The sequence below is a fragment of the Phalacrocorax aristotelis genome, chromosome Z (assembly GCF_949628215.1).
Source record: "Phalacrocorax aristotelis chromosome Z, bGulAri2.1, whole genome shotgun sequence".
Lineage (NCBI taxonomy): Eukaryota > Metazoa > Chordata > Aves > Suliformes > Phalacrocoracidae > Phalacrocorax > Phalacrocorax aristotelis.
The window spans coordinates 3,532,939-3,555,178 of record NC_134311.1 but is presented as its reverse complement, the minus strand read 5'-3'; the positions used below and the strand labels follow the sequence as shown (position 1 = coordinate 3,555,178).

General features: G+C 41.3%; 1 protein-coding gene across 1 annotated transcript in view; it reads left to right on the top strand.

Moving 5' to 3' along the window:
• The window catches only part of ADGRV1 (adhesion G protein-coupled receptor V1), a 275,402-nt gene extending 253,410 nt beyond the window's left edge, over positions 1-21,992 (top strand). Inside the window, exons 89-91 of the mRNA XM_075079982.1 lie at positions 8,786-8,977; positions 11,435-11,612; positions 21,348-21,992. Coding sequence (XP_074936083.1) covers positions 8,786-8,977; positions 11,435-11,612; positions 21,348-21,466 — 489 coding nt within the window. The 3' untranslated portion in view covers positions 21,467-21,992. The remainder of the gene's footprint in view (positions 1-8,785; positions 8,978-11,434; positions 11,613-21,347) is intronic.
• Positions 21,993-22,240: the final 248 nt, after the last annotated feature.

Below are 22,240 nucleotides of genomic sequence, written 5' to 3'. Positions count from 1 at the left end.
TAATCTTTAATTCCTTTTCTGTTGCTTTCAGCAAAGTTAGGAAAGATTGCTACTACCAGTACTTTTTTTTCATTTTCCTGCTAGACTCCTTTCAAATTAAGAAATTCAGTTAAGCCTCCATTCATTCAATTTCTGCAGTAAAGGCAACATATAAGTATGACACAAAGTAAATGCATTTTGTTGCCTTAATTCATATTGGTAACTGTGACCTTCGTTGTATGTTTATACCTTTTAATGAAGGAAAAAAAAAACCATTTTACCATCTTTGCCCCAAATTTTACATCTAGTAATGTAATTTCACATGTAATTTTGCATCTAGTGTTACATCTAGTAATTCATTACACTTGAAGCCTAACCTAAGTCTGTCGGAGCTGTTACAAGTAACTGAACTGAATATGCTTTATCTCTATATCTGAATTCAGAGGTACGTCCATGTGCAGCACTGTTATCTAAGGCATAAGATGGAAGTTCATCTGTACATCAAAACTTGCCTACTTGCTGACTGTGTTCAAGGAACAGTTGTGCCTGTGCCTAGTTTATCTCTATTAAATTACATTTAGAGGTATATAGTTATACATATATAGCTATAGATGGTTGTGGGTAGACACAAATTAGTATGTATTTCTGTTACCCAGAAAATATTTATTGTATCTATCTTAGACAGCACAGAAACCACCTTAACAAAACCCTGGCTGGCTGTTTGTAGCTTTGAAAGGCTGCTAAGGAAAAGCATGGAGCGACAGTGAGGCAGAAGGTGGGTATGTGGAGGCAAGAGGCTACGGTTTTACACTGAGAGCACTTGGAGGAACTGGCTTGGCCAGTTTTAGGGGTGTCATTATATTACATTAAACTGCAGTTTTCCGAGTGAGCCTGCAGCAAGAACCATGGACCCTGTGGCAGTGCTGGAGACACCATGCCTGATGCAGGAGCAGAGAAAGCAGGAGCATGCTCAGGGTGTTACCATTTCCACTGTCCTCACTGGACTGGGACGGTGGACATCACCCTGTGGACTCCTACATTCATTAAATTACAGGAATTATTCTAATTATTAATTACGTGAAATGGCACTGCCACACCAGGCAATGAGACTTCCAGTACTTGCCTATATAGGTGAGTTTTATAGGCTTTATGTTTGACCTGCTTAACTTAAAATTGCTTCATAATCCACCTGCCTGGCAAAGTTTCCCTCTCTCACTTCAGAATTTCCTGCTAATTCCCTCAGGAGATTGCTTTTAGCCCTCATCAGGCTTTTCATTACTCGCTTATCAGCCCATCTTTCCTGCTAACTTCTGCAAGGAGCCAAAATGCTGTTATAAACACCTGAACATGCGCAGCCTGGCGGTGGAAGCCTAATGAGGTCTGTGTTCCCGATCCGGTCTGACCCGTAAGTACCTCCAGGTTGGTGGAGCTCACCTCCACATGCTGGCCCTGCTCTGCAGGCAGAGCTGGTGCTGCCTGTGATGTGTGGGCAGGGAGGAACAAGGCTCGAGGTCTTCCTCCCAGCACTGACTGGAGCAGGGATAATGGCAGAACTGGTAGCTGCTCTGCTGCAACTGAGGGCGGGAAAGTGCAAAGGAAGAAAAGTCAAAAAACACTAGAGTAAAAAAAAAAATAGTGAAGGGCTTCTTTCAGTCATGTTCTCTCTTCTTGACCCAACCATGCAGCTCTGGAGTTGGCAGCTGTCTGTGTTTGCTTTACATTGGACTTCACCATGCAGCCAAGACAGCGCTGTCAAACACTTTGGGTGGTTTTGCAATGAGAAAACATGATACTGCAGAGCCAGCAGTTATTGCCATACAAGGGTGCTGGAAAAGAATAGACAGCGCTCTGCAGCCCTCACACAAAGAGGGAGACCTCAAAAGGACATATATTCCATCTTAAGTAATAGGAAAAACTAAGCTAAAATAAAAGCCAAAACAACAGCTGAGAAGCTTATTGCTTTGAAAAATATGTGAAAGTCCATCCATCAACAGCTCCTATCATTTTTTCCTCTTAAGAAATGCTCCACAGATAGCTAGCAGGAATGGGTCACAGAGCGGGTCATATCCAAATTCTTCTGTTTAGTGCTGCAAGCATATTTTAGGTCACTTCTGGCATTATTCCATCACAGAGAACTTCCGAGGTGGGAAGTAACTTCTTTTTTTCCGAGTACAAGAAGAACCACCAGTTTGATATATGTTTAACGGCTTGCACTATCTGTTGCTGACAATGGGTAGAGCTGCATTCCTGCAAAGTTCAATAAATATACCAAGGCATGGAAATCAGATGTTCCAATTGCTCAATTTTGAAATACATATGGGTATATATATCCTTTGGTATTGCATTGATATGCATTGACATACAATCTAGGTTTTTATAAGCAGAATCACAGGGACATAAGTAAATACTACGAAGCCATTGCTCTCACATGTGTTGTTCTTGTCTCATAAGTGCAGTGGTCCCTGTTTAGACTCAGCATCAATGTTCATTTCATTCCCTTGCTATTTGCTGTAAATTTCCCCCCCTTTTTTTTTTTGTTCATAGCTTAGTAGTGGTATTTCTGTCTGAGTCTATTTAGAAAGTCCTGACATAAATTTTTGTGCCAATGATTTTTCCATTAAAAAACAAAAAGTTGTAACCCACAAATGCACATTCTAGAAAGCTTAAGAGCTACCATTGCTAAAAACAACCTCAAACCCGAAGTTTCTAATACAAGGCTGACATCATATCCATATTTGATGTGAGTTTGTTTTTAATTTTACTTTGAGTAACATCCCCAATGAAAAGAGCTCTCATTAACTCTTGAAGTACTTTTTATTCATCCAGAGCTTTCTCTCCGTGCACAGACTGGGGGCAAGGATGGGGGAGGAAAATCGGCTCATTATCTCAAGCCAGGAAGTGAATGATTTCAGTGACAGAGCCAAATATATGATCATACCTCCACCTACTCTTGTTCACCTACTTGTCAGCTATGGAAGGACGTCTAGTCCTTGTCCTCATTTTTGCCCACGTTTCCCTTTTTCTGAGGAGCATCCCTAACCAAAACAGTGTTAACTTCCTGCTTTATAAATAAGACTTGCCTTCTGCTGTCTCTGAAGCTCTGGAAAGGCAGTCAATATCTACAGTAATTTTCATTAAAGTCAAGGGGAGTAGGGAGTGTTGGTATGCTGTCAGGTTCCTATGAATATCATTTAACAGCAAAGCCTGCTAAGCAAGACCTTTACTTCTGAGAGAATCAGAGCTCTCTGGCAAAAAAAACTACTTCTGGTTATCCTGGACATAAAAAGCATAGAAAGTCATTGTAAGATACTTGCTGAGGTCAGTTTTAACTAAGGGGATGTTGAAGGTAGCGAGGCTTTATTTGCTTCCTTACAGCACTGTGTGGCTGTAACTCTCCAACTGGCTGCAGCATCCCCAGAAGGTTTTTCCAACAGTCAGAGAACGCTGGAATGTAGAAACAACTTATTCCCACCAGTCTTTCCCTAAAACACCCAAGCAGCAGGTATGGAAAATAATTATATCGGTAATCCACAACCCTTGGGTCCTCTCCAAGCTGGAGTTTTTGAAGGTTTCTTGTGTTTATGGCTTTTAAAGTTGCACCAGTCAGTCGCAGTTTTACTCTTTCATGGCACTGCAGTGAAATGCTGCTAAATAAATGGTCTATCCAAGTTCTCAGTCAGAAATCACAGAGTAACAAGAAATAAAGAGATAACAGCAGGCGTAAGAGAGGTTATGACACTGAAAGAATCAATTAACTTGAAGAACTGTTGTTATAACAATAACTCCTAGCCTTTACTGAACTCTTCATTTTGAGATTTTCTATAATAGCAAGTAAAAGTTCAGCAATAAACACAAAGTTAACTTCTCTTTTGACTCTTTGTGTCTGTCAGTGCTGACTTTCAACTCCCTGTTTCTTTTAACTTTGTGTATTTGTTATTAAGATACCTAAATAGAAATTATTGCTTTAAGAAAAATAATATTATTTGATGTGCTGCAGAAATACCACTTTCTTGGACTTTTTAAATGGGCAGGATTGACTGTGTTCAGTGATGCTGGTTTGCCTGGTCCCGGAATGTAACTTCTTCAATTGCTAACTTTCCTCATGGGTATCGCTTTTCTATGCTAGCTTTCAGCCTGCTTTCAGATATGACTAGAGAATTAACTGCTTTAACGCTGTCAGTCGAGGAATCTTTTGACCTAGGGGCAGAGGTGACAAAGGCTTTTTCATCAACCACTTCTTGTCTGCTGGAGAAAGAAGCTAAAACAGTGGTAGGCTTAGACTGCAAGGTGTGAGCTGTAATGTAGGGTTATAAATGTTTACCTTGGAAAGCAAGTATGAGAGTAAATGTTTGCAAAATATTGTAAAGTATAGGTGCAAATTCAAGACCTCTGAAATTTCTAGGCCTTTACAGTCAATGCAGTTTAAAAATATGTGAGGAATAACCTTACAGCTTTTGGTCTTTCTGGTTTTTCTTTTTTAGTATAATCAGTGGGCAAAGGGTCTGTTTTTCATTGGTATGTGATCGGACTGCCTTCTGCTATGAGTGGTCCTCCACATGGGACAAAGCACAAGAAGAACCTAATGAAAAGAGGGCCTGATGAATGGGTGCTCTCCCTGACTTCTGTGACATGTAGGAAAGGAAGAAAAAAAGGTGGAGGGGAAGAAAGCCACGGGCAGAGAAACGGGACAGAGATAGGGAGCAGTGGGGTGCTGCTCTGCTTTGCCTGCTATTGGCTGTTCTCAGCCTCCTGCAACCTCGTGTGGTTGGTGTGATGTGCCGGATCTCACGGAGCGCTCTAACGAGGGACTGTAGAGGTGAATTGCAAGCCTCTTCTGCATGCTGACTCCCCCATGTTTGCGCTCCACAGATCGCGCCTATCCCACTCTTTGTACCTTTGGTCTTTGACTCAGTGTTTGTTTCTTCCTCAGCTAAGCTGAAATACAAAAATAGGGCTTTCTTGATATTTCCGGGATGACTGAATTGGAAGGAAGTAACAGGCTCTTATTCTAGCCCAATCTACACATCTGGCAAATTTGGCTAGGAACCTGTATTTTCAGTATGTCTTCAAGCTGAACATCTTTCTTTTAAAATTTGAATCTGTCTTCTTAAAACAAACAACAACAAAACCCCAAAACCTTTTCCACCACTTGTAGGGTTGAAATTGGTGGTACAAATGGCTGTTGTGTGGGAGTAGCTGCAAGTCTGCTGAAAGCTATGCAAAATATTTATAGTGAATCCTGAGTATCCAAGCAAATCTGCTTTTAAAAGATTTGCCAAAGTTTGTGAACCTCTCAAGTAAGCCTGAGCCAAGTTTAGACTAAATCTGAGCTGAATGCAGTTTGCCAGGAAGGATTTTATGGCTTTGGCTTTGGTAGAAACTACAAGATTCAGCACAGTCTTGGCATAGCTGACTCTGCATAAAGAGAAACTTGGCAGTTTAGACCAAGTTTCAGGTGTTACATTAATATTAGGAAAACGTATTCATAATGCTGAAAGCACAGTATTTTTATCATTGTTGCAGAATATACCCATAACCTGTTTATCTGAGGAATTATAACTTTACAAAAAAAAAAAAACATTCGAAATAATCATATCTTAGTGCAAACCTGTAAACACATTCTTAATTTAATGACAGATGTATGAATGATTACTTTTCTTCATTCCATTTTTTATGGTAGCTTCTGTGCGTGTTTGTGTATGTGGTGGCAGTTGGTTGGTTCAACAGATGGTCTTATGATGTTGCCTACCAAGATGGTATGAGTTTTGCAGTCCTCAATTACATTTATTGTTGCCTTTTTATTTCAATGTGAATTTTTAGAACTTCAGCTGTAACTGACACAAATCTTTTCCTGTAGAGCAAAATGGAGAGTAAATACCTCAGGAAGCAAAGTACGGATAAGTGGTAAATGTTCCCAGTAGAACCTGTGATAAGAGAAATTATATGATTGATAAGAAGTATTATAGCTTCATCAAAACTGGTGCTTAACAGCAAATAAACAGTGAAACCCTTGATGATACATAGGAGGTCCAAAGTCAACTTATTAAGTGTAATCACAGTTTGGCAGGGTTGCACTGCTAAGGACATGGCTTTTACAACAGCCACTTTGAATGCTAAGGAAGAGATTTAAACAGAAGGATCTGATTTACATTTCAAAGGTTAACATTTCTGGAGAGCTATGAGTGGGAGATGTTAAGCAATGGCTTAGGATATAGTATCATGCGACTAAGATGATACTTCTGTCATGATGACACCAGTAAAAGATCTTCAAGCTGTTCTCAAAGAAAAATATGATTGAAGTAGATACAGACAAAGAAAATGTACATTAAAGTCTGCTTTTTGATACCTAGACATGCACAAAAGTGCTGTGCCTGCAATTTATCGTAATTATCTCTGAAAACAGGGAAACCTGCAGAAGGAAATAAAGAATTGGATACATTTTATGTATGTCACTTGGTTAGCATTATTAATGCTATTGTGCATTTGAATATTCATTTCCATAGTTAATTTTCTTCAAAAAAATTATTAGGAAAGACAACAATATCAATATATATCATGCGCTGTACAATGGCCCTGATTATAATTTCCTGATTATGATTCCCTTAACATTGTGAGTCATTTTTTGCTATGTAGATACTGGCTTCTTGAACATGGTGAAACACGCAAATTATCTGGATTAATCAGACCAGTAATTTCCCCAAAGCAGTAGGTACTTCTTATGTAAATCAGTGTTAATCCACAGCGGGCTTTGACTGGCCAGTGATGGAAAACTATGTGAGAAATAAGAAGTCCGCAACATAATAACTCCCAGTAAATCAGTGAAATCCCCAGGGAAGATCACAAGAAGTCAGCTAAGGCATTAAGGTACACAAGCACCAGCCAAGACGCCGCTACAAGGACTAGCACCAGCACCCATGGCCATCGACAGCGCCCAGGAAGGACAGTCTGACCATTAAACTGACAAGCAAAGAACTTTCTAGGACTGGGTGCCAAGAGTAAATTAGCGCAGTCCAGACGGAGAATAAGATTAAATCTCACCCTGATAAGATTAAAAAACACTAAAGTGAAACAAAGCAAAGCATAAACCAGCATGCGGAAATTCCTCTCGAGTGACTACAGACAGCTAGTCTCAAAAGCTGACCTGAGTAAGGACAACTCTCCTGTCGGCAGAGACAACCTATTTGTGTGATTTCTTGGGTTTTTTACCACTTGGCGCCAGTAAACATGTAACTTTAAAAATAATAGTCCCATTATGCTTGACCTACGTCAGAGTCCTTGGATTTGTTTGTAGAATGAAAAGACATTGTGGTTCCTTTTTAGTGTCTCTTAAGTGCAACATGTGTTTGCATCCGTTTTTTGGAATGTATTTACTTACATGTATCACAAAGAAATTTTCTCTGAGTTAACTGCTCTGGGTCCTTGAGACAAAAAAACAATAATCTGGAAGAGTGGGAAAATGTCTTCTCAAAATAATTGTTTTTAAAACTTTTGTTTGCTGGTTTGCTGTTAAAAAATGCACACATGGAGCTGTATGGCTTTATAGCAGCTGTATGAGGGTATTTCCAGCGTTTGACCAGCTGAGATTGAAATCACATTGAATCGCATTAACTTCTGTTAGGTGTCACTTTGGACCAGACTGTTTTGCCATATAGTTTTGGCATTAGAAATTACAAATCTGTGGATCATGAAGTGCTGCTGCCTGTTTTATAGGGATGGAAATGAACATATATCTTGGGTATTTGCAGTCTCCATGTATTTTCAAAATTCCTTCCATTAGGAATTCCCAAATACAATTAGATGAATCTCCTTACGATTCATGATCCCAGTTATTACTTTCTTGCCAATGGGTACCTTTCCAATAAATTGTTCTGTTTAGTACAATTGGTTTCAGGGGTCTAGAGGACAATACGGAATACAAAAAACAATGTGAGTGTAGTTGTCTTGCAGCAATCGGGAAGAATCCAGAAGTATTCTTTCCATACTCTTTTGGTTAACCCCTTCATTAGTAATTATTGAACTGGTTGATTTATCAATTGAAATGGATTATTTTCCCTCAGTATTAGTGCAATTTAAGAATTAGAGAAAGTCAGATTTCATATTCAGAAGTTCAGTCACTTTTGCAAACAAAAGACATGGTTATAATACTTGTCTTGGCTAAGTCTAAAGGTCAAAATTAGCAAGTTTTAAAGAACTGCAGAGGCATACAGCAGAGCCTTTGTAGTAATCACAAATGAAAGACAGTGCTGAATTATTGGGTATCATAGAGCATCTAATTTATAGTTACAACTTGGTATCTGTGACGGCAGCAGTGCAGTTTGCACAAGACTGAAATTGGGGCAAGAATGCAAAAAGCCAGCAGGTCAGTAAGGAAATAGAGAATTGTGGCTAGGGGCCAGCAGCCAAATCCTATTGTAAAGGCGGCCCTTAACCACATTTTCACTATTATGACAACTGTGAAACTCAAGTTGGTTTTGTTGTTGTGATCTTGGCTTTCCTTTGCAACTGTGTGGGTTCCACCAAACAATCATTTTCAATTACTCTTTTCGGGTCTTTTTTTTTTTGTGTGTATGTGTTTAGCTGGAGGCTTCAGGGTATGAACTTACTTTTAACTTCCAGATCTCTGATGGGCAGTGACGTTGTCTCTTATTTTCCGTAGAAACTGGCTGCAGCCCTTAGAGGCACAGACTGCTGGTGTAAGGGAAGGCATCTACTACAGCATATAGGACCCTGCCATGACAGCGTTCAAACGCTGATCTAAGCTCCCTGCATTTCACAAGATGATGTTCTTTTTCTCTCTCTGTTTCAGGGTCTTTATGTCTTTGTGGTGTATTTCATCCTGCACAACCAACTTTGCTGTCCTGTGAAAGCAAGTTACACTGTAGACATGAACGGGCATACAACTCCAGGATCGGCTTTTTTCACACATGGCAGTGGTCTGCCAGCTGCAGGTGGAGAAATCAGCAAGTCCACTCAGAACCTCATCAGCGCTATGGAGGAGGTAAAAGTGCTCTGTAGTCATTACCTTGTGTATTGAAAGCATACCTAGAGATTTAAGTGGCAGTACTGAAATGCAATACACAGGAATGAGATGCTAATTATTGTAGGTTGGCTTTGGGGAGCGGGGAATTATTTTTTTTTACCATAAAAATTGTTATCTTTAGCCATGGTGATATTTTTGGAACTTACAATTCCCTGGTAACAGCCCTTATTTTCCCTTTTCTACTTGAGCCTTGAGTTTGTTATAGAGGCTGATTAAAGTGTTGTCAAAAGTAGGTCATGAGAAATCAAAATATCAAGTTAATTTTCAGCTCATTCTAGGTCTTAGATGAGTTTAAAGTCTTTAATTTTCCAAAGCCATGCTGTACAAAATCTCTGGAATTTAGAATAGAATAGAATAAACTTAGAAGAGTTGGAATAAAATTGAAATAAAGTTGGAATAAAATTAGACTAGAGGAGAGGAGGAGAAGAAAGGAGAGGAAGGGAGAGGAGAGGAGAGGAGAGGAGAGGAGAGGAGAGGAGAGGAGAGGAGAGGAGAGGAGAGGAGAGGAGAGGAGAGGAGAGGAGAGGAGAGGAGAGGAGAGGAGAGGAGAGGAGAGGAGAGGCGAGGAGAGGCGAGGAGAGGCGAGGAGAGGAGAGGAGAGGAGAGGAGAGGAGAGGAGAGGAGAGGAGAGGAGAGGAGAGGAGAGGAGAGGAGAGGAGAGGAGAGGAGAGGAGAGGAGAGGAGAGGAGAGGAGAGGAGAGGAGAGGAGAGGAGAGGCGAGGAGAGGCGAGGAGAGGAGAGGAGAGGAGAGGAGAGGAGAGGAGAGGAGAGGAGAGGAGAGGAGAGGAGAGGGGAGGGGAGGGGAGGGGAGGGGAGGGGAGGGGAGGGGAGGGGAGGGGAGGGGAGAGGAGAGGAGAGGAGAGGAGAGGAGAGGAGAGGAGAGGAGAGGAGAGGAGAGGAGAGGAGAGGAGAGGAGAGGAGAGGAGAGGAGAGGAGAGGAGAGGAGAGGAGAGGAGAGGAGAGGAGAGGAGAGGAGAGGAGAGGAGAGGAGAGGAGAGGAGAGGAGAGGAGAGGAGAGGAGAGGGGAGAGGAGAGGAGGGGAGGGGAGAGGAGAGGAGAGGAGAGGAGGAGAAGAGAGGAGAGGAAGGGAGAGGAGAGGAGAGGAGAGGAGAGGAGAGGAGAGGAGAGGAGAGGAGAGGAGAGGAGAGGAGAGGAGAGGAGAGGAGAGGAGAGGAGAGGAGAGGAGAGGAGAGGAGAGGAGAGGAGAGGAGAGGAGAGGAGAGGAGAGGAGAGGAGAGGAGAGGAGAGGAGAGGAGAGGAGAGGGAAATTTTGATTTTCAGTCTCTGTTGCTGGTGCTGGAATGCTGCTCGTATCACTTTTCACTACAGGTATTAAGCCAAGGTGACTTTTGCTGCTATGCACATGCACATGTTGATAGACCTAGTTGAAAATTTTCCAGCTAAACAGTTTTTCCAGGAAAAACACTGATTTAATGGAATTGAAATATTTCAAGGGAACTTGTCAGTTCTAGTAATAATTTTTGTGGAAACCACACTGCTCACCTGGCATCTGTTTTGCCCATTTTTCTACCTGCTTGACTGTAGTTTTGTCTGGATTTTAAAGCTCCTCAGCTGCCTCCTGGCAGACAACTAAATTCATTCAACTTCTCAGTGTCTCACTTAGGGTGGTGCCTGACTCCCCAGTTTAGCCGACAGCATAGCTTCTCAGCTCTACATGGGAAGTTTCTATGTTCCTGAGCTCCTAGACAATGGATGAGCAATAAACCAAGAAAATAAACTTCGATTTTCCTAAAATATGTTTTTAGAGTGCAGTATTTTGGCCTTTCATCACATTTGAGGAAGAGAGGGATTTTCAAAACCCCCTCTTTTCTCATGAACTGAAATTCTGGGGTTTTGTGCAGCTCCACCTTAAACTGAAGAGGGAGATAACTATAGCAAAGTTGATATTGAAACTGTAGGGCTGTATACCACCACCAGAGCCTCCAAAGGCTGGCAAATTACTTTAAAATATTGTACTGGTAAACATGGGAAGCAGTGGGCTGCCAGCTGTAGATCATATAATGGAAAGTAATGATTAGTGGCTATGGAAGGGAGAAGCAAGGTCCAGCAGAGGAGGAAGCAGTGGTAAGAGAGGAGTGAGCTGGAACCTTTCAGTGCTTTAACTTAAAGTTCTCCATACCAGGGGCCCCATGTTCAGAAATAGCAGTATTTTTTCAACTTTTTGAGATAGCTATGACAGGCATAATAAACACAAGGTTAAATGACTTGTAGTTGAGTTATATAAATATCTATTAAAAAAAAAAAAAAAAAAGGCTACCTGGTTCACGATAGAAGTGATAGAATAGCTGGTTCCCAAATCTCTTGGCCTTGAGTTCAGCTCTGATCATAGTTTATAGTGTCTATGCTATAGTTTTGATGATTATTGCATTTCTGTTCCTTTTTAAAACTTTGCAGGTGCCTGCAGACTGGGAGAGGGCGTCCTTGCAGCCTGCTAGTCAAGCTAGTGCTGCCTTTAAGCAGAGTCCACAAAATGGCAATGTTTTCCACCCTTCTGGAGGATTTAGTACCAGCTCATTGGTTGCTGATGAGGAATCACAGGAGTTTGATGACCTAATATTTGCTTTAAAGACTGGTGAGTGACTCTTCTCCTTGTTCCTTAAAGGCTGTTCTTCACCTTAATGATGTCACCATTCCATGAGACCTGATTGATGAGAACCATTAACATAATATGATTGCCAGTGAAAATCTGAAGTAAAATTGTTTTGCCTTGGACTGCTATTCCATTAAAAATATTGTGCAGGCTATCACAAATAACAGAGAAGGAGTCTGCAAAAATATATTTTATGTCGTGATAAGGAGCAGACCTACAAAAAGTAGCAGCAGATTGGAGGCTCTGACATACTTTCACAATTGCTTAAAAGGCTAACTTGCTGCCTTTAGACATGGGCTGTCTTGTCTTCTTTTCCTTTCTTTTTCAAATTGATAGAGTATATACAATGCCTATCTTTCTTTTATATATATACACCTGTGAGGAACAGTATATTAAAAAATATTGATTCTCCCATAAGTGTAAGACAAAATATTTATATAAAATACCTTTTGACCTTAAAAACAGTGTATACTGGAAAGATAAACTAGATATAGACTTCTGCCCAAACACAAGAGGCAGCTGTAATGAGCTCACCATGCTGCTGTAGGACAAAAGCAGGGGAGGCCACTCTAGGTGTCTATGCTCAAACTACACCAGCAAAATAAAACATTTGTAATCAGATTCCCCTCAATAGCCTTAGAGTTCAAGTCTTCAAAATCCCAGGCTTTGCCCTCAGTTATCTATTACTTTTTTCTGCCTTCTCACCCACTCCACCGATGAAACTTCAGGTAATTCAAATGATGATATAAATAGATATAGCCAGGCTTGGCCACAGGCGGAAGAAATGAAGTGGATGAGGGAAAGGCTGTGGATGTGTCTGCCTGGACTTTAGCAAAGCCTTTGACACTGTCTCCCACAGCACCCTCCTAGAGAAGCTGGCGGCTCATGGCTTGGATGGGTGTACTCTTTGCTGGGTAAAAACCTGGCTGGATGGCCGAGCCCAGAGAGTTGTGGTGAGTGGAGCTAAACCCAGCTGGTGGCCAGTCACAAGCAGGGTTCCCCAGGGCTCAGTGTTGGGGCCAGACTTGTTTAATATCTTTATCAGTGATCTGGATGAGGGGATTGAGTGCACGCTCAGTGAGTTTGCAGATGACACCAAGTTGGGCAGGAGTGTTGATCTGCTGGAGGGCAGGAAGGCTCTGCAGAGGGACCTGGACAGGCTGGATCGATGGGCCAAGGCCAGTTGTGTGACGTTTAACAAGGTCAAGTGCTGTGTTTTACATTCAGGTCACACCAACCCCAGGCAACGCTGCAGGCCTGGGGCAGAGGGGCTGGGAAGTGCCCAGCGGAGAAGGCCCTGGGGGTGCTGGCTGACAGCCGGCTGGGCATGAGCCAGCAGTGCCCGGGTGGCCAAGGAGGCCACCAGCCCCCGGGCTTGTGTCAGCGCTGGTGTGGCCAGCAGGAGCCGGGCAGGGATGGGGCCCCTGTGCTCGGCCCCGGTGAGGCCCCACCTCGAATGCTGGGCTCAGGTTTGGGCCCCTCGGGACAAGAAGGACCTGGAGGGGCTGGAGCGTGTCCAGAGAAGGGCAGCGGGGCTGGGGCAGGGTCTGGAGCACAAGTGTGCTGGGGGGCGGCTGAGGGGGCTGGGGGGGTTTAGCCTGGAGAAGAGGAGGCTGGGGGGAGACCTTCTCGCTCTCTGCAGCTGCCTGAGAGGGGCTGGAGTGAGGGGGGGGCTGGTCTCTGCTTCCAAGTCGCCTGTGACAGGACGAGAGGAAACAGCTTCAAGTTATGTCAGGGGAGGTTTAGATTCGATATTAAGAAACCTGTCTTTACTGCAAGAGTGGTCAGGCACTGGCACAGGCTGCCCAGAGAGGTGGGGGAGTCACCGTCCCTGGGGGTGTTCAGAAAACATGTAGATGTGGCAGTTCAGGGCATGGTTTAGGAGGCAATGTCACCAGGTGAAATACAAATGGACTTAGTAGTAGGAGATCACCTGAATGACCTTTGGGGATACCATCAAACCTCGCAAGAGTCAACAGCGAGGTTCTGGTGACATTGGCAGGTGAAGTACTCTGGCACCAGTAATTTCAGGGGTTTGTTCCCTTCAGTGACACCAAGGAAAACAGTCAAACTGGTTGGAAGACTGGGAATGCTGCTGGTGAATGGGTAGTTTTGTACAATATATTCATAATACTTTATATCCTAAACCAATTTCCGTTGCAGAAAACTCTTCTAATTATGAAGATAATTGGATGATTAATAACTGAGCTAGTACTAAGGAACAGAAATTTTTATGAAGGTTGACACAATATCTCTATCGTACCTATTAATTTTTCAGGCATTTTGCAGGCTGCTTCTACTTTGTTATGGAGTTAAAGACTTTGGGCAAGCCTTTCAAATCTGAGTGCATAAGCTTACAGTTGCAAACCTTTTTTTTAAGTACCTGAGAAAGTAGCTTTTACTTTTTTACTCCATCCTGAATATTTTGAAGTGAAACAGATAATTCATGGATAGTTAATAAGATATGAAGCCATTCACATCTAACCCTCCCACCATTGCACACAGTATTCACTGCTTAAGCAGCTCAAGTGACATCAGTTGGCCTGTTTTCTGCAATAAACCCTATGCACTGTGGAATACTGAGTTTTAAATCATGAAGAACAATCTAGGCAACAGCAGTAGTTAAAACTCATGATTAATGTAATTCACCACAACTTTAGCATTTAATGATTTTTTAATAAATCTTTAAGCTGAATCCTTAGTTAATTTGTTTTCAGGCCTTCTAAAGGAAGTAGATCTAGAACCAGCTTTTGATTATTTTGCCTAAATTTTATTATTGTCATTTTTATTAATATTTTATTATCACTTGTTTGTGTGAGCCTTTGTATTAATGTGATTTGAAGCAGAGACCTCAAGCCACAGTTGGAGAAAAATATTTTTGTTTTCGTTACTGGTTCAAGTAGTACCTAACCATTTTACCCCAATGCTTATTTGTGTGCCCAAACTGTGCCACCAGCAACATTACAAGGGCAAAAAAAAAAAAATTATTTCTAAGCCAAACCAGTTGTCCTATCTGGCTCCAACCCCACACAACATTTGAACAAGCCAAACTGAAGAGGTGGTGTTGAGGTTAGAGTAGCATTAGCCACCAAAGTAAATGTTTATCAGCTAATGCCTTAGATACAAGCTCAATGCAGACTTTAAACCAAAAAACATGAGATTTTCTCTAAAATGTGTATCTGTTTTATTATTTTTATCCAGACCTCCTCTCTGGTCCAGTTCAGTGCACCGCCAAGGAGTCAAGGTGCTCCCAATGGCACGAGGGAGGGAACCACGTGAAAGCAGTAAAAAGGGAGATGAGGTGGTGGAAAGAGGGATTTCTTCTCTTTTTGGCAGTACAGGCTTATGCTGCTAAAGTATTCACTGAACTGTGGTCTGATGGGAATTTTATGATACAGTTAAGCTAGCAGGCATTGAAAGGAGCCTGTCTTCTGGTCCCTCCTGGCAGCACAATTTTTCTTCCTCTCTTGTATGGTTAATCCTACTCACATGAAACCACAACAGCTCAGGTTAGAGACTTCTCTTCTCTCTCTTCCTCTTCTTCTTCCTTTCTCTCCCCCTCTCTCTCCCTCTCCCCTTGCCACTCCACATCAGTCTGATGCTCTTTGATCACCAGTCCCAGCTCCAAGGAAGCAGTGGTGATGTACAACTGGGAGACCACCACCTCTTCTCTAAATAGGCTAAAATGTATGGGCAGCTGAGATGCCTTTTTGCTGCCTTGCTCTTGTCTGTCATTTGCTGTAAGCAGTGCTTCTCAAGCGTTTTTAGGCCACACTTTATATCAGTAGGGTGAGAATTCCTCGCTCAAGAAGACAAGCCCCTGGGAGAGCCGGGAAACGGTGCATTGCACCATGTTAGCTGTTTTTATCACTCCTGAACAGGGTGGTGTAATTTTCAGGTGTAGAGGAAGAATAGAAATGCTTGCTCTGCTGTTGCTTGAGCCTTACCTCTGATTAGCAGAAACAGAAACCTCCATTATCTGTTGTTCCCTAAAACTGTCAACCTATAACCAAACTCAGCCTTAGCTGTTCTAAAATATCGGCTCCCACTTTGAAGGCCAGTGGAGGATCTGCACTGATTAGCAGAGGAATATGCAAAAAATGTCATTATACCCCTTTGCACTTCATCTGTCCTTTGTGCTTATGTAGTATGGAGCTGTCTAAAGGTTGCTTTAAATTATGCGTACTGTCTGTAGCCGCAAGGTTTAATCTGGTAGCCAGGATCTGTGAAAATGAGAGTATAATCACAGCAAAGCTAAAATCTCATTCCTGCCCTCCTGCCCCACCCGTGCATGGCAGCTGGCCCCTCTCAGTGGTGCAAATGAAGGATGACTGATGCAGGTTAAAAAAATCAAACAAGCCCCCAGCACAACTTTATTCTTTAACTTGTTTGGTAGTTTGCGCTTTGCAGTGCAGCCCCACAAATAGATGCGTTGGCACACTTGGCCTTATTGCTAAAGAAATGTGTTGTAGAACTATGCACTTAGCCCTTGGTTCCGTAATCATTAATGCTGGGCCTCATTACAGATTAACCTGAAGTACGGACTGGGTCAGGTGAAGGCATACAACTTCATTTCTAGCAAACTAGGAGGACAACAGTGTCCTATTTCTTAGCCAGCTTTTAGGCCAGCTTTTAGGCCAGCTTTATGCAAGCTCTGCATTACACGGCCATGAAATTTTTTGTTTGGTGTAAAAAATCCAAAAGCTGGACTTCTTATATCATAAAGCCATGGTGCATAATGCCTTATCCACCAAATATGTTCATGTCCATACAGAAATATATAGTTAGGATTAGCTGTGCTCACTATATCACCTCATCTCCTATACTGTAGGAATCCTTTGGAAAGCCAGCCAGGTCCAAGACAGTTTATGTGAAGGAAATCATAGAACAGTTGTGGTAGGAAAAAATAATTTAAAGACATGTGATACCTATTGATATGTGCTAAAACCTTTTTATTTATTTTAATGTTTCTGAATTTGGGTTAAATTATTAATTTTATTATATTTCATTTATGCTTTTTATAATGAATCAAAGGTTCAGCTTCTAATGAGGACAATTATTTACTAATTAGTTTTTATTAATTGCACTAATTAAATTAAAAGTGCTGTTATTTTGGACTAGATGTCATTTTTCCTCTGATTTCTTGTGCAAGGTTTGTATTGATAGACAATTTAATAAGACCATTGCCTTTCAGAGTGTCACAGAGTCATATGTTACTGTCATTGAGGCTAAAGCCCAGTATAGCAAAATTCCCTAAGGACTTCTACTCTGGTTAGGGCTGCGGCATTAAAAAGGGAGTAAACAGAATAAAAGTAGATGGAATATGCCCCAAAGCAGCAAGCTGTCCATCAGCTTTGCTCTAAAGCATAAATACTATAAATGTACAATAGCTTTACAGGTCTCTGAGCTTCCAACCATATTCCCATCTCCTACAAATGCTTTTGTCCTCCCCCTTCTGTGATGCACAAAACTGAACCAATTCATTCCTTTGAGTGAGCTGTGAATGCAAAACACAAAACAGAGCAAAGCCTTTGAGAGAGGCCCAAACCCCTCCAGTGCTGATGGTGACCCACCGCTGTAGGAATTTGTTTGCAAAGACATTTATAGCTCAGAGCAGAGCCTAGCACATGGTACTTTTGAAATATTTTCTTCACTCTGAGGATGGTGAGGCACTGGCACAGGTTGTCCAGAGAAGCTGTGGGTGCCCTATCCCTGGAAGTGTTCAAGGCCAGGCTGGACAGGGCTTTGAACAACCTGGTCTAGCAGAAAGTGTCCCTGCCCATGGCAGGGACGTTGGAACTAGATGATCTTTAAGGTCCCTTCCAACCCAAACTAGTCTATGGCTCTGTGGTATGATTCTATAAAATATATATCGAACAGTATCACTGGGGGATATTGCTACCTCCAAATCTCAGTGTACTTTTGCTGTTAATAGAGACACATGTGATAAATCCTAAATAAATATTCTACATGGAGAATACCTGGAAAAAACTACTGCATAAATTAAAAAACCCACAAAAATGCAGCCATTGCAATAACGACGCTATATAAACCAGTCCATAATTTTCAGTCTAATACAGATAGAGTTCCAAAGTCTGTATTTTTAAATGTCTGAAGTTTTTTAAACCTTGGTGTTAGCACTATAGGTGCCTGGTTTAAGAATTAAGCATCTCCTGTTGGACATCCCGAACTAGCGGAAACATTTGAAATTTCAGATTCTGAAAGGTGTTCAGTGCAACATCCCGTCTGTCACAGGGCAGATAAATTGTAGATGGTGGCAAAGTGCTGGATTCATGCCCAGCCTTACAAACCTATATCGTTTCTGTTTTGAAGGGCTCACTTAACACAAAAAAAGGAAGGAAGGGTAGCCAGTTTGCATATTCATTCAATTTCTCATTTGTGATTTCTCACAAATATGCTACCCACTGGCTGTTGAACGTATAATATTATTATATGTTCATGTATATGATAATATATAAAATTATCATACATTCCTATATTATGCGAATAATAATTGGCATAATATCCAGGAAGAATTTTTAGTTCAATCTGAACTTTGTTCATAGAAGTCTGGATGTCTGTGGGTGTCATTTCTGTAAAGTCAAAGCCCTGAAAGAATTAAAGTGGGTTCATGTAGCCTTTTCATTTCTATCTTACACATACAGTATGAATAATGGTTGTTTCAGAAGGCAAGATGGAAGTCCTTAGAAAATAAAAAGTTTCCCCAGCGACATGAGTACAGTAATTACACTCCATTTCCCTTAAAACGTTGCAGTGAAAGTTTGAGATTTATCTAAACAAGCAGATGATAACAGCTGGTGTTCAAGGGCACATAGGAATGCACTGACGGAACCCTTCAACCAGTAGATGTCACTGGAGGGATCTCGCTGGGTTTGCAAAGCGAGCTGTGACTTTTCAGTTTCTAGCTAGTCCTTTGATACAAAAAGAAAGGAAGAAAGGCCCCATTTTTCTGCGTCTTTTTCCTAAAATAGTTCCTTCGCAAACTGGGGAAAAGTAATACTCCTCGCTATGTACCTACCATCCAACTCTAGCATCTCTAGGGGAGTACATGCTTTTGGGGATCCGACTGAGTTTAAATTCTGCTCTAATCAGAGAAAAAGCCAGACCTATGAACTCTGTGAAACTCCATCGTGTAAACAGTTGTACCCTTCCCAGTCTGCTGGCTGTTTGGTAGGCTGGTATCTTGGTTACATTTCAGCTCTCATTCCTAAAAAGGATCAGCTCTTACATAGTTTGTCTTTGCAGCAGCATTAGAACAAGGCCCCTGTAAACCCAAAGTAGCCTACTTCAGTCTCTGGTTTACCAAGTTCCTGATAAGAACTTCCGTAGCAAAAACAATCTCCTCTTACTTTGCACAAAACATGCACAAAGCATGCACATACATGACATTTAAGAATATACATACTGTAATACTGTATTAGAGTGGCATTTGATCCTTTTATAGTGACCAGCACAAGATTCTTTATGAAACCCCATAATGAATAATTGCAGTGTAGCCACCAGTAAGACAAATATCTTTCTAACCCCGACAGTCAGTGTTCACCTTAAAATCTGAACCCAGGGCGATCATATTTATATAACACGATTTAGAACATTTTCTAAATGATGTATTTTTTCCCTTTTCAAAATTCATACCCTCTTCAGCCTAAATAAATGTTTTGAGTGAATTCCAGTGTTCATGATGATACATAAGAAGTATGTTTTTTTGTTTTTGCATTCAAAGTATTTACCTCAAGGTTATTACCTTGTTTTTCTGTCCCCAAATGGTAAATACAGGAGTCTGATTTATCTTCTCTATTACACTCACGTTTCCTTTATAAAACAAACAGCTTTAGAGAAGATAAGGAAAAAAAAAACCCAACAACTTGGTTATGCAATTGCTGTTTTTCCCAGGACTTTCAAGCAGCTTTTAGTTATTAGGACCATGATTCAACAAAAAGGTTAAACATGCATATAAATTTAAATCTGTAAGTATGGCTTAATCATCTTCAGTACCCTTATAAACAAGTATGTTAATGATTCAGAGCCTAATCTTCTTGTCTTTATTATTGTATCTCTGTACATCAATGGATTTTTACTCTTGCCACACTCTGACAGTAATTGCTGGTCTCTCAAGTGCTTGGGTCATACAGACCCAAGAACAGGACTCTTCTAGTAGATGTCAATAAATGCACGTTCGCTCTGCAACCTAAACGCCAAAACCAGGTGTAAGAAAGATCATGGTGCAGAAATACCCACTCTTCACCTGGATGCGGTAGGGCTGGGTTCAACCTGCAGCCAAGTTTGGTCCCTACAATACCTTCTTCCAGACCTCTGCAGGACAGCCTGGCCAGCCCTGCAGGTTCTTCTGCTCAGATTCTCTGAACCAAGCTCCATATTCAAGACTGCAGCCTGGCATCCCACAGCAAAGGAGCATCCCACTGCTGCCCCCTTCTCCATACTCTTCTACTTGGTGGGTGGTGGAAGGAAGGGTGCTATGGAAAAACTGTAAAAGTGGAACAGCGAGGGGCATAGAAGATGAGGTAACTCCAAAAAACCAACCAAAGCTTGGAATGTCAACTGAGGCAGGCACAAGAGATGCACTGCCCAACTGATAGAAACTCCTGAAGATATCTTTTAGTATGAAAATGGAAGTCACTGCCTCTCCCAGCATACCCTGTTCAGAGCTGTTTGAGCCAAATGTCATTCCTTTGTGACTCCTTTGAACTGCATGTAGTTACAGATTTACTTCTGCCCAAAATGAACAGTTTTCCTAGTTATTTTTGATATCGCTGTAAGATCATACCTGAAATTAGTCTGTCTTGAAATCACCACACCTAATTACACTGATGTGCAGTTCTCAACAAATTTAAAGCCTAGACACCCTAATAAGATCCATGTATTTTTTAGGACTTGCTCTGCAACTCAAAGAGAGGAGCTGAAAATGCACTTAAGTTTATAATTGCAACCGATATTCAGTGAAGAAGTGGTCTGAAAATAAAACATATTTCATAAAAACTAGTGCAGGATTATGTGTATTCACACTAATCAACGCAAACCTCCCCCCACCGCAAAGAAAGCCACAAATCCCCCCAAAACAAGGAAGCAACAAGTTAGCAAAACTCCTGTGATAAAAGGATGGAGAAGGTGGCCTCCTGAGGTCTCTTCTAGACATGTTTTGGAAGTTTCTGTGGGCCAAAGTCTAGTATTCTCTCACAGTAGAACTAAAACACAATACGCCAGCTTGTGCCAAATGTGGGTTTAAAGAATATTTAGTCAGCGTCTTTTCTCATGTTGAAATTACAATCCTATTAAAACAGCTGGGATTATAGTTTAATAGGGAAATTGTATCATTAAAAATCAATTCTTCATGAAGAAGTCCTTGGAAATACCAAACTGTAACAGCCAGACCGTGAACCCAGCCTAAGCCAGGCCTTGATTTATGCTGTTGTGATTTCAAGGCAACCTCTGAATAGCTATTGTGCCATTTACTGAGATGAATAAAGTGACTGGCAGTGGATTATGAAAAAGCATATCTGGATGATACAAAACTACATCAGATAATGTTATAATCTGTGGATTCAGAATTTTAGATTAGTTGTGGGCTAGGGAAACGTTTCAATAATTGGAATGAAGCAGAGCAGGACATGGTATCACCATTTCTGTGTCAGGATTTCATTCTCATGGATTCTTTTTTTGTTTGTTTCGCTGTTTCAGGTGCAGGTCTCAGTGTCAGCGACAATGAATCTTGTCATGGCAGCCAGGACGGTGGCAGCATGGCTAACTCCCAGATCGTAGAGCTTAGAAGAATACCCATAGCAGACACTCATCTCTAACTCCATGGCTTGCTTGGTTTTTTTTTCTTTTTTTTTTTTTAATTCAAGCCTCAGTATTTTTATATTTGTACTTCCTTTTGCACTAAAACACTATATGAAACTGTGTAGTAAAATGCTCTGAGCTTTACTGAATGTTTAACAACGAATGTTTGCTTGAGGTTTTGTATATCAGAAAATAAACTGTAAATTTTTTACAGTGGCTGAGCATCGATAGATACCATGGCAATCGGCCTAGATTTGTATCTTGTAGCTAGATGACATATTTCACAAACTGTAGCTTTTTTAATTAACCTGTATGCGTAACACTCATTAATAAAAACAATAGGGTCCCTTTGATACAAACAAGTCTGTTATTTCTGCTTGCTGCTTATGGAGCTGGAAGATGATGCAGACACCCCGTTGGACAGGAAAGTTTTTTAATTACACGGTTTTTCTAAGTTTCCTAAACTGTACTCTTCTCCCTGGTTTTTGACTACCCAAGTCTGTGAATTTTACAATTCAAATAAAGACACAGTCTTGAGCCAGAGAGCTTGAAATTTGAATTGTGACATAATAGTATATGCAAATATCTGAAACAAACAGGGGGAAGGGGAGATGAAGGACAAGAGTGAAACCACTGGCAGCTGCCTGGTGTTGACTGTGTTACTTTGCTCGTTTCATAATAAATTCTGCCACTCTTCTCACAGTCAGAAATAAGGGGGAATTCCAAAGTGTTGAATTTTCTGTTAATCTCTGTGTCCACAGAGGTATCCCTGTTCTGACTGAAGGATTCAA